We start from the raw sequence: 12,661 nt of genomic DNA, 5'->3' as shown, positions 1-12,661 counted from the left end.
GTTAATGTAGGCTAGGATTAAAAGCTTTCTGCACAATGCCTTTTGAAGTCACTCAGCAGAACTGTTTATGCTTTCCTCTTGCCTTTTGAATTTAAAAAAAATATTCCTAACTCAAGTTTTCATATAATTGGCAACTTACGTAAAAGGTTGGTATCCTTGTGAATTTGGAATCTGTTCTACAGGCACAAAAAACCCTCTTAGGCTGGGATTTCTGTGTGTGTATTTTTTGGTCATAATACCTTTACTCTGCATTAACAATAATAATGACTCATTTTGGTGCTTCATTACTTTGCTGCACATTTGATGCCTTAAATGCATCAAATCATTGTCCTACATTATGAACTACTTAACCTTGGCATGAATAATTCAGCACATCTCAGATAAGTCAAGGGGAGGAAAGATTTCTGGGGGAGGAGAGGAGACAGAGAACTGACCTCAGGAATTCTGGACTCTGGGTCTGATTCTGATTTTGAAGTTCTATGAAATGTTTTGTAAGTAATTTTCAGTCAGGTTTTGTCATGGTTTACTTTATTATGAATTCTCTGGGGAGCATTTCAGCAAGTTCTGGTTTTGTGGGAAGTTTCTGCTGAAGTTTTGCCTTAAGCTCAGCCCCTGGCTCGTGTGCTCTCCAGGAAGGTGGAGTGCTGCACACGAGAGGGATGCTTGGCAATTTCATGATTTTTGTGCTTTCACTAGTGCATTGTTTACTGACATGAGAGTAGAAACCAGCTCTGCTTCAATTAGGGATTCTGTTACTCCCAATGGCAAAAATGCTTCAAAGTGTAAAATGTACTCAGAAGACAGATAAATGGATTGTTTTTCTTTTTTTTTTTTGGTGACAACTACATGGAACCTGTCTGAAAGAGCAGTAGCAGCATCCCTCTGCTCTGCAATGAGCTGCCTCAGATCTGTCTGTGTTTTCAGTGTTGTACCTGTTAGACATAAAAGTGAACATAATTCAGACAGGGAAAGAAATAGCTAAAAGTTTTCAAGAACTGAACACCAAAATAATTGCTATTTTGACTACAGTAGCATCACTTGAGAATGGGTAAATTGACACAAAGACATAAAAGCTTGAACAAACATACAATTGAATTGAGCTTCTGGCTCAAAAGACCAAAAATCTTGAAAGCAGATCAAACATACAAACAAAAAGACTGTGGAAGCAGATAGGGTTTTATTTTTCTTACCAATTACATGAACAACCTGTTGAGGGCAGAGACCTTTCCTGACTTCCTGTTATTCCTGCAGGAATAAAAACTATGCCTAAAGAACAGCTGCTTTAGGAGATGTTGAAAATGCTGATTCCTTAAAGGAGTTGCAAGTGTGAAGGAGAATCAGAAACAGTGTTGTGGCATCTTGGAAACAATAGGTTTTCTAGCCCTCCCCTCTAAAAAGTCTTAAGAAATGTCTTTTAAAAAAATATAAAAGGCTTTTATTTGAGATATTTAATTTGAGATATTGCCCAATACAGCCAGAACCTGAACAGGAGTGTGGGCAGTTGATTGCAACATGAGTAGTTAGATAAGGTTGAAAGAGTAGAGGCACTACTTTTCCCCATTACATTTTTATACTTGTGTCAGGCTTACAGAATTTGAATTCAAATAAAAAATAACTTGAAAATCCAAACCAGCTTATTTCCACGATATTTTGTGGACCTGTCATACATAGTTGGAGTGGACCTAAACTTCACCAAGTTTTACTTCTGCTAATGCAGGGCTTTGGGCTCCTGGGTAAAGAAGTTCAGGAAGTTAAAGAAGCCTCTTGTATTGCATTGGGAGCCAAGAAAGAATGCACAAATTCTGATGGGTAAAAGCTAGAAGTAAAATTAGGATTCTGTTGGGACAATAAGTAGTAATTTTCTTTTATATTCCCCCCAACATTTTGGATGCAATTGACTTTATAAATACTTAATGAAAATATTTATAACTTTTCAGTATCCTGTGGAGCTTTAAAATTAAACTTTTACATTGTTACCAGATTGAATAGCTAACCATATGAATATCCTTCCTGTCTTTATTAATCCCTGAATTTGGAGTTGGAGGTAGAGGGGCTGTCCTTTACAATAAAACTAAATATTATATTTTTTAAAATTCAGCTTTGAAGAGAAAGCAGTAGCTACACACATGCAATTTTGCTTTAAACTTTCCAGTCTGGATCTTCTGTTCCAAAGCTTTATGAGAGAGTTGAAACAGTCTCATTAAAAACATGTAACAACACACAGCTAACTATTAACTTTGTATTATAATCAGAGATAATTTGCAAAATGTAAAACTGGGCTGTAAAAACAAGTGCTTAAAGTCTTATCAGTGGAGGAACAAAATACAGATTTTTGGTTGTGTGATGCCAAAGTTCCTTGAAATTCATGGGCTAAGATGGCTCATTCCAAGTGCTTGTTTGGTCCCCAAATTTGAGAAGCTGATGGCAACTCCAGCAATATTTTTATAGACAGAAGGGCACTCTCTAAGGTAGTAGGGCTGTACTTGCCAGACTACTTAATGTAACTATTTATTTTGAGAAAATGGGGTTTGTTTTGATTTGGATTCTCATTCTATCACCTTGTTACTGAAATATTCTTGTCAGTAATAAAATTTAAGCTAATAGATCTTCAGAAGGAATCCTTGATGTTAGGTTACAGGGTAATTCAGCTGAAAATGTGCCTGAATTCTTCAGGAGGAGAATTATGGCAAGGATTTCTATCTTTTAACATCTAAAAATGAAAGCTTTATTCCCAGTTCTGCTCCTGCACTGTCACTCTTGCATGCATTTGTTTTTGTTCATTTTTAACTGTGTGCCTTTTAAGAAGGGATCACTTGCAAACAGAAGCTAATGATGTTTAGGGCAAGTCTGGGGAAAGATCATTTCAAAGACAACTAACTTTTAAGTGGCTTGCAGCAGAAATTATTTGACAGAAAACTGAGTATGAAAACAAATAGAAGTTTTGGGGATTTTTTTTTGTAACTTGTCAAATATGTAGGAAAGAAACTTTGAGAAATCTTGTACTTAATCTCCTCTTATAAAATACAATTCATCTGTAGTGCTGAAAATAAGAGTTTCTGCTTGGTTTTTGGTTGGCTGGTTTTTTGGATGTTTTAAGTGAATTGATGAAATAAAATCTTTGCTGTTCTCAGATGACTGAATAAAAAATTCATAATGCTCTGTTAAACTTTTTCTTGTTTTTTTAAAAAAAATAGATAACTTTAAATGCATTTGTTTTGGAGATACTAAAAATTTCTAATTCCTTTTCAGCAAAAGAACCTTGAAATTGAAAGAACTACAAAATGGCTTAAGATGCTGAAAAGCTGGGAAAAATACAAGAATAGTGAAAAGGTAAAATTCTGCGTGCTTTTGTCATTGGCTGTCATTTCAGAAAGAATGCATACCCTGAAATTAGATTGCTTGTGTTTGATATCTGAAAAAACCCCAAACCCCACACTGAAAGAATAAAGTTTTTTGTTCTTCCAAAATGCAGTAATAATAATAACCCAATAGTAATTACCCAACAGAATTGGTGATCAAATGGAAGGAATTGTGTTCTTGTGTGCAGAATAATCTGAGTGTGTCATGTCAGGTGTGCCATTAGGTGCTGAATACTTTTACTTGATTTAAAAGCTAGGTGGGGACTTCCATGTGAGCAGTTTATTTGCTGCAATTGTGGTCTTGATCATCTTAAAATTATGGAAGAATTTCAGCTGGAAAAAAATTTGCTGGAGGGGCTGTACTCCCAGCACTGGGCTCTGGGAGGGTTTTCATAGTGGGTCTTGTGGCTGTTTGGTGGGTAATGCACAGAATCCCAAATTCAGCTTCCTTCTTCTCTTCAACACAGTTTAAGGCTTGTGTTAATCTGTCTTGTGTTAAGGCAGCTTAACCCAAGCTGTCTTTGCTTTTTCTGTTGGGGCTTCTGTTGGTATAGCTCAGACTCTAGAAAGGCCATTTCCTTAAAATATGATGTGAAGGCATGAAAAATTGCTTGTTCCCAAAGTTTTTCTTATAATCCTACTTTTTGTCCTGCCATTTTCTCTGAGAGGAGAAATTAGGGGTATTAACTGTTGTGACTTTGTTTCTTTGTTTTGTTAATGTAGCAGTGAGAAGATTTTAAGATCCAATATGTTCCCAAGTCAAAGAGACAATAAAACCCTCCATAACAGCTGCTTTATTTGCAAAGAGAATGTTAAATATGACCTTTCAGGTAACCCAATAACCACGTGTCATCTAAGCAGCAGTGGTTGTGCTCTTCAGCCATTGGTGACATCAATGACTTAAATAAATAATCCTCTCTTCACCAGGCATGCAGAAGGTCTGGCAGATCAGCTGAGCAGAAAGAGTTTCAGTTCATGTAACAAATTATAGGCTGAACTATAAATAGGGGCTGGAATAATTCAATATGTTCATAAAGGGATGAACTTCCCTTGAGGCTAGGAAAAAAATTCACTCATTGTGGAACTCTAGTGAAGCACATGAGGTTTAAAAAACAAGGGTGTTTTCCTTATGCTATCTCACCTCTTATGTGCTAAGTGAACCAGAAGATGCACAATAAAGAATCAGCTGACTCCTCCTCCTGAGCCTGCAGTGGAAAGTCAGGAATTATTTGTCACTGCTCTTTGTGGAAAGCCTGGCCATGTTCTCAGAGCTGTGCAAAACTCACAATTAAAGGCAATTTTTGTCTGGAAGTGTGTTGGAAGAATGCACCAGCTTTCCAAGCTCACATTCTTGAAGCATGGAAGGAGTAGTTGCAGGAACAGTTCCCGAGTCTCGTTTTCTGTCTTTACTTGACTGGATAAAGTGGTTAATGTTAGAGGAACAAATTGCTAAAGAAAATGAACAATCCATGTGTTAGAAGACACATCACCTGACACTGCCATGGTTTCTGTGCAGTCAGGCTGCTCCTGAAATGAGTGTTCTTTAGAACCAGCACTAAAGGGAACATTGCAGGAACAACAACAGTAGCAATGTTACAGGATTATAGATTATAATTGTACTGATGGCTTGGTTTGGGAAAATGGCACATTTGAGACATGATTATGTTCTTAAGTAGGTAGGAAGGGAGACTCAGAGGAAGTGATGGTCCCAAGTATACAGCAGGTATGTACAAAATACAGGACTTTGGACAGCCTGTTTGTGATGAGCCTTCATAATATACAGCTAAGAGAGCTTTCTTGAAGGAATCTGTTCATACTGTACACATACTGTAAATAAATCCATGTATCTGGTTCCATTATCCCAAACTGTCATATGTCTAATTGCAAACTACAGTTTTCATTCAGTGCTCTTGCAGAGCTGCCTATAGGCTGCTTCTGAATTATTGTTTTTTTCTATCATAACTTCCCAAAGAAAATGAATGAGAAAATGTTAACATAGTGGTGAGTGTGTGCGCATTTGAGATGCTTCACTTTACATCTTCTCCTGGTCTTGACTGCTAAAGAATATATATATATATATATATATATATATATATATACAAGGATAGATAGATGGATGGATGAAATAGATGAGGCATCTGGAAACTTCACACTGTTTTCCCATTAGAACTTTTGTGCTAAACCTTGTAAAAAAGATGGTGTGGGGAGTAGAGATTAGAATGAATGCCCATGAGGAACTGGAAAAAGGTGGAAGAATTGTCATATTGAGACCAGAAATGTGCCAGGCTTTACCATGTTTGGGTAATAGTTGAGAGGCAGTGGAGTATGATGTAATGAAGTGAGCCCATGTAGAGTCACAGAATCATGGAATGGCCTGGGGTGGAAGGGACCTTATTGATCATTGAGTTCCAGCCCCCTGCCATGGGCAGGACCACCTTCCTCAGAGCCCCATCCAACCTGGCCTTGGATCCTTGCTGGGATGGGGCAGCCACAGCTTCTCTGGGAACCTGTGCCATGGTCTCACCACCCTCACAGGGAACAATTTCTTCCTTATGTGGGAGGTTTTCTTGTTGCCTGTATGTCCTTGGCCAGATTTGATCTCACCAGGGCTTCAGTTCTCTGACAGACCCCTGACTGCTTGGACAGTCTCTCTGTATTCCTCCAAACTGCCTGTCCTTGCTTCTTCCCCATAAGATTCCTTTTTCTGTTTGAGATTGGCCAGGCACTCCTGTTCATTCATAAAAGCCTCCTGGTGCTTTTGTCTGACTTGCTCTCTGTGTATAAAACTCCTTGATTCCTGTGTGGTTATTTAGGCATCTCTTTCAGTGGAGTTGTCATGGTTCTTACAGATACCACTCTGAAGTGTGTAACTGCCCTTGTGTCTCTGCTTGATTGATATTTGTCAAAATAAAGCTTTCATCTCCCCATCAGTCATTTCTTATGCAGGAAGTGTCACAGAGCAGCAAAGTTTGTGTTTCAGCATGGTCCTTCTCTGTTTGTGCTTTTATTTCCTATTTGTATTCTACTGCTTAGTAGTTCAGGGTACAATCAACCACCCACAGATAGTAAATCCTTCCTGGCTTAGTATGATCATAACTTTCAGGAAAGATTAAATAAAACTGTTATATGTTGTATTCCCATTTGAGTATTTCCACCAAAGTATTTCTGTCTTTCCCTGTCTGCCTTCATCTATCTGTGATTGAAGTTGCCTAAATTGAAGGGGAAAGGAAGAAGAGAAACAATCAGGGTAGCTGCCATTTCCAGCTGCTCTGGCATTCACACACAGTGCAATAATCAAATCTCCAGTTCGTTTGGAGTCTGAACACAGAGCCTTAATGAAGAACCCTCTTTGCATTCCTGAGATTTTTGAATGAGATGGAGCAACTCTTCTGTTTGCACTTTTTCTTCCTTTTTTGCAACCCACAGAAGCTGAAGAACCTCTAAAGGCAGCAGCCTTTATAAATATATTTTCTTTTCATTATAAATATACTTTCTTGTGAGACTTCAGATTTTAATTCTTATGCTTCTCATCACGGATTCTTTTTGAGGTGGCAGAGTCCCTTTGCTACTTGTGCAGCTTTGCCTGACAGCTGAGAGAGTTTTCTTTTCAAGAAAACCAACTTTATATCCTGCAGGAGCAGTGAGGCCAGTTGCCACCCTTCAGGCCAGTGCTGTGTGACAGTGGCCTCATTTCTCTTTCCAGAAACCAGCTGGGTTTGTGAGCTGGAGGGATGGGGGCCAGGCAAGGAAGGGGAGGTTGATTGTTTTCCAGGTGTTTTTGCAGGTTGGACATTATGGCCTTCATTGAGATGAAAGCTAAATTTTTTTTTTTTCTTGCTTTATAAGGGTTTTAGTTCATTCTGTATCTTGAGTGTATTTATAGCCCAGTTTGTTTTTGCATGAGAAGCTCCTTTGAATTCCCATGTGATGGGGCCTCATTTAGTGTCAGTTTCTCCTACCTTCTTCAGGATCAACAATCTTATTAATAATTGCAGGACTTTGACTGCTGTCCTTGTCTGAATGCTTAGATGTGCTACAGAATTTAAACCTGTATTTTTATGTATCCTGTGTTTATATAATTATATGTATTGAGCATCACTTTCTTTTTTCTGTGTCCTGTGCTGATGGGAACATCTCAGATCCCATAACCCCATTCTTTGAATGATAAATGTTTTTATAGATTTGTCTTTTTATCTGAACTCTGTGTTTATGCATTTGTGCTTTGTTTTGAGTGATTATCTTAAGAAAAACTTAATCTGCCCAAATAAAATTACTCAGTATTTCATCTTCCCAGAAGCAGAAAAAAAAAATTAGCTGCCTGTGATTTCTACTTTCTGTTTTAATTATTAATTCAGAGAGAGCAGGAAAGTAGATGAGAGTTCTGCAAGTATACAGATACAAGCAGCATTTCTCAGCAGATGTTTTACTTGGTATTACATAAGGACATAAAAGACAGCAGAGGGCACTAGCATGGTGCTTATGGTAAAGGCATTCAGCCAGCTAATAATCAGTGTGCTCATTTATATTTTCTTTAACTATTTGGTGACTGAATGATTATCAGAAATGAATTTTGCAGTAAAGTGTGTGTGCGTTCCCCCCTCACTCCTCAAGGTGCAGCACAGCTGTGTCATTTTCACAAAACTGCAGCATTGCACAGGGTCACAGAAAGGGTGGGCTTGGAAGGGGCCTCTGGAGGTCACCTGGTCCTGCACCTGCTTGAGCTGTCCAGAGCCATGTCCTGATGGATCTTGAGATTTCCAGTGTTGGAGACACCACAACCTGACTGGGTGACCTGTGCCACTGCTCTGTCACCCTCACAGTAAAAAATGTTTCCTGATGTTCAGAGGAATCTCCAGTGTTTCAGTTTGTGCCCATTGCGTGAGTGGGCACCACTGAACAGAACCTGGCTCTGCCCTTTTTGCACTCTCCCTTCAGGGTGGTGCTACAGACAAATTGATAAGATCCCCCTGAGCCTTCTTTGCTCCTTGCTAAGCAGTCCCAGCCCTCTCAGCCTCTCCTCATGGCAGAGGTGATGGAGTTTCATCATCTCTGTGGCCCTCTGCAATGTGTCCATGTCTGTCTTGTGTTGAGAACTGCTGTTGTATTTGTGGGGTCCCTTGTGGCAGGAAGGAATGATGAATCTGCCTCCATGTTCTCAGAAGGCTAATGTATTATTTTATGATACCATATTATATTAAAGAATGTTATACTATACTATAAAGAATACAGAAAGGATACTTATAGAAGGCTAATAATGAAAACTCCTGACTCTTTCCAGAGTCCCAACACAGCTTGGCCTGATTGGCCAATGAATCAAAACAATTCACATGAAACCAATGAAGCAATCACCTGTAGTAAACAATCTCCAAACACATTCCACATGTGAGCAAAACACAGGAGAAGCAAATGAGATAAGAATTTGTTTTCCTTTTTCTCTGAGGTTTCTCAGCTTCCTAGGAGAAAACCCTGGGTGAAGGGATTTTTCAGAAAATGTGAGTGTGACAAACTGGACTCACTGTGCTGAGCAGAGGGAAAGGATCCCCTCCCTCAGCCTGCTGGGGATGCTTTTGTCTGGTGCAGCCCAGGATACCTCTGGCCATCTTTGCTTCGAGGGCACTGCCCCAGCTCCTGCTCAGCTTGGTGTCCACCAGGGCCCCCAGATCCTTTTCTTCTGAGCTGTTTCCTGCCTGGTGACCCCTGGAATGTTCTGGTGACTGGGGTTGTTCCTTCCCAGGTGCAGGACTTTGCAGCTCTCCTTGTTGAACTCTGTGAGGTTCCTGGCAGCCCATTTCTCCAGCTTGTTAACATCACTCTGGGTGGCAGCACAGCCCTCTTGGTGTACCAGCCACTCCTCTCAGTTTTCCATTGGATATGAAATTTTCACACTTGTTTCCATGTTCTTGTTTGTGCACTGGAGCCCATGGCAGACTGACATTTCTCTCCTTTGTATCAAATAGTGAAAGTCTTTGGTTTTGTGTTCTGCTGAGTCTGTAGGCAGGATCTGGTAATGACTTGGGATGACTGAGAGCTTTTTCTCTGCCTCAATAAAAGAATAGGTGGAACAGCAGAGTCAGTTGAACACAGATCTAAAATGGTTTGCAAGAAGCTGTGAATGTTATTTGGGTTTATTCTGCCAGGTAGTGCAACAATTCAGAACTTAGCTACTAAAAATGTTTGCTTTCCTCCTGTGTTTTTTTTTGGCATAGCTGTAGTTGGCTGATGAAACTGTTCACCTCTCTGTCCTTGCTCCTCTTTATAAAGTTATGTTTGCAACTCACTTTTCAAACTTTTCTGTGAAAAGTGCTTCCACAGTTCTCTCCACTTACTGCTGTAAGGGCTCTTCTAGCATTTGGCTGTTTCAATCTAGGCAGTGCAGAAGATGGGAAAATTGTAAATGCCATGGATTCCTCTGAAGCTGGAGATTCTTCTCCTTCAGTTTTATTTTCCAGAAAACCCTGAACAACTCCTCAGTTTGGATGGATGGTTTGAATTGTTTTAATTCTGTTTGGATAAGGAGCTATTATGATAAAGGCTTGTTTCTGGCCTTTTATATCTACCTGACCTCCCAAAATACTAATTTATACAACAACAGTAGTCTTGAGAATTTACTTTTCAACCAGTTGTCTTCATTAGTAACGTTTTGTTCATGGCATTTGAAAATGAGTTACAAAATGATAATTAGCTGACAAAAATATTTGTTGTGAAGGTATTCTGTTGCTGCACATGGGTCTGAGGAATAAAACTACCTGTCACTGAGTACATAGATCACTGCATGTTCTTTCCATAGTTTTCTTGCAGATTTCCAGAAAAGATATTGCAAATTTGGCTCATTCTGCTTTCCAGTAGACAGGCTAATCTCTTCCTAGGATGAGTCCTCTGCAGTTGGGGGTGTTTGGCTTTCAAAAGACTGAGTTTTCCTCTCTCCCACAAGCAGGTACCTTGTGTCTGGGTTGGCACCCACTGAAATCCTGTGTGACCTGAGCTCATCTGTAGAGGAGGCTGCTTTGGAGCTCTGTGTGTTCTTCATCTTTACAGGAAAAACTCCACTGGCACAGCTGTGCTCACACTGCCAGTGTTGCTGCTTTAGCATTCTTTGTATTAATGCAGCAGAGTTTTCTTCATGAAGCACAACATTTTATTTTTTTGTGGACAGCCTCTAGGATGGCTGTTGTATCTTATACAAGTTTATGTTTTCCATCTGAAAAAGGAGCAAGGGAAGAAACTCATAACCTTACTTGTGCAAGAGTTAGAGATTCTGCAATCCAGACACAAATCCTTGCTGGCTTTAAAGACACCTTTAAAGCTGATATATTCCAAATGGCAGCAGGGCTGGAAATACACTGCAACGAGGGGTTCATTAATTTCCCAAAACTGGAGATGTGAAATATGTGAAAAGAAAAACAGTCCTGTCTTTGAGGAGGACATTGCTTTTAAAATATTTCTTACTGCAAACATAACTTTTATAAAAATGTTTAAAGAAGTGGTAGCTTTGTCAACTGAAATTTTTAAGGTCTAACTTCCATTGTGGGATAAACACAAAGAAAAAATTGGAGAGTGGTTTGTTCTCCTTTAAACCTAATTGTCTCCCTGTGTAATCATTAAAATAATGGTAAAAACATAATTTCAGAAAGGTTCACTTTCTGTGTCAGAGTTGTCTTTTTAATTTTCCTTGTCTTAGATATGTCTTCAAAAGAGGATAACACCTTTTTGGGTTCTTTTGTTTTGGTTTTTTTTTTTTTGCAAATGTTTCAATATGCATGTAGGAGATTGATTATTAGTTTAGAAATAGAATGTGAGATCTGTTAGCTTTAGAAATGGCACATTCTGTTTTTTGTGGTCTCACAAAAGGTTTGTTTCCTTGCACACATACATTTGAGCATACTGTCGCAGTTTTAGAAAAATTCAAAAATCAGTTCTGCTTTTGGGTTTTTACTGATAATTTTTAAAGCTTTGTGATTTTACTGCTTGCTTTTTTGCTATTTCTATTTATATACTGTAATTACAGTGAGCTATTTGTGGCTTATCCTGAAATAGTGTTGCTAAGAATCTGATTTTTGGGATCTAAATTACAACATTTGCTGAGCAAAGGTGATACAATTTGGATAGACCTTCCTACATGCAAAAGTCCTGGCTTGAAAACATCACCTAGGATGGTTTGGCCCATGTGTCTGTTTTGTCCTTATGCCTCTGGATTCTGGCAAGAGGTCCCAAATGACATTGCTGGACGTGTTGTTCAAAACACTTTGTCCCCAACAGGTCATCCCTTTCCTAGGGTGCTTGGTGTAATTCCATTTTTCTCTTCAGCATGTTGTGCATCACTATTCCTTTTACTCAAAGCATTGTAAATTGGGCTGCATTTTTACCTTCTTTTCTTTTTTTGCAGTTTCATAGGAGAATTTATAAAGGGATCCCACTGCAGTTGAGAGGGCAAGTCTGGTCTTTGTTGCTTGATGTTCCGAAGATGAAAGAAGAAATGAAAGACTTTTATAATGTGAGTTTGTAGAATTTCTACTTAATATTAATTTAAAAATATCAGATACTAAAGCTAGAGGCTTTATTAAGCCTTTGCTGTTATGCAATGTTAAAAAAATTAATTAGAAATTACACTGCACTCTATTGCTTGTTTTAGCTAGGAAAAAGGCTGTGTATTCAAGAGCTGAGCTCAGGTTGAGTCTCAGTAGATGAGGATTCTTGAGAAAGAAGATTGGTGTTGGTCTTGATGATATCTAAATTTTGGTGTCTGTTGCCTTCCTCATATTTCTTGCTCTTTGGTCTAACAGGCTGCTTTTTCTGACTATTATATTTGAAGTTCCTCAATAAGACTGGTGGGAGATCCAAAGGAGGTGAAACAGGTTATGTGAATAATGCAGTTGTGAGAAAGAATGCCAAGTAAAATCAGAAGCATTTAAAAATAGGTGAAATAATCTTCAGGAATTATTGATGTCATCTATTGCTCAATGTAAAACAAAGACATGTTTGTAGTTCAGACACAGAAGTAGAAAGTTTCTTCCATCATTATCTGATTTATTTGTTATACTCATCTTGCTGCTCTCTATTTTCCTATTTCCTGAAGTGATACTAACACTGCTCACTGCAAGTGTCACTTACAAACTGCACACCTTAAAGTCAGAAGGATAATAAATGTTTATTGTAGGTCAAATAGCTTCTTTCAGTTCTCTTTGCAGGGGAAATTTCAGTTCTTAACCTTCTGTCCTTCCTGTTTCTCAAACTTTTGCTACCTTTCTGTTCTTTCACATGAGAGATTGCAAGGGCTTAGGGTGCTTCTTTTCCTGTATTCCATC

At 38.8% G+C, this 12,661-nt stretch overlaps 1 protein-coding gene across 6 annotated transcripts in view; it reads left to right on the top strand.

Moving 5' to 3' along the window:
* Positions 1-12,661, top strand: part of USP6NL (USP6 N-terminal like) — a 114,739-nt gene that overhangs the window by 75,218 nt on the left and 26,860 nt on the right. For all 6 annotated transcript variants that reach the window (XM_058023410.1, XM_058023411.1, XM_058023412.1 and 3 more), the window contains 2 exons: positions 3,250-3,330; positions 11,743-11,850. In XM_058023410.1, the coding sequence (XP_057879393.1) occupies positions 3,250-3,330; positions 11,743-11,850 (189 nt within the window). The remainder of the gene's footprint in view (positions 1-3,249; positions 3,331-11,742; positions 11,851-12,661) is intronic.

The sequence above is a fragment of the Melospiza georgiana genome, chromosome 4 (assembly GCF_028018845.1).
Source record: "Melospiza georgiana isolate bMelGeo1 chromosome 4, bMelGeo1.pri, whole genome shotgun sequence".
Taxonomy (NCBI): Eukaryota; Metazoa; Chordata; class Aves; order Passeriformes; family Passerellidae; genus Melospiza; species Melospiza georgiana.
The sequence above is the reverse complement of the archived record's forward strand: the minus strand, read 5'-3'. Positions and strand labels throughout refer to the sequence as shown.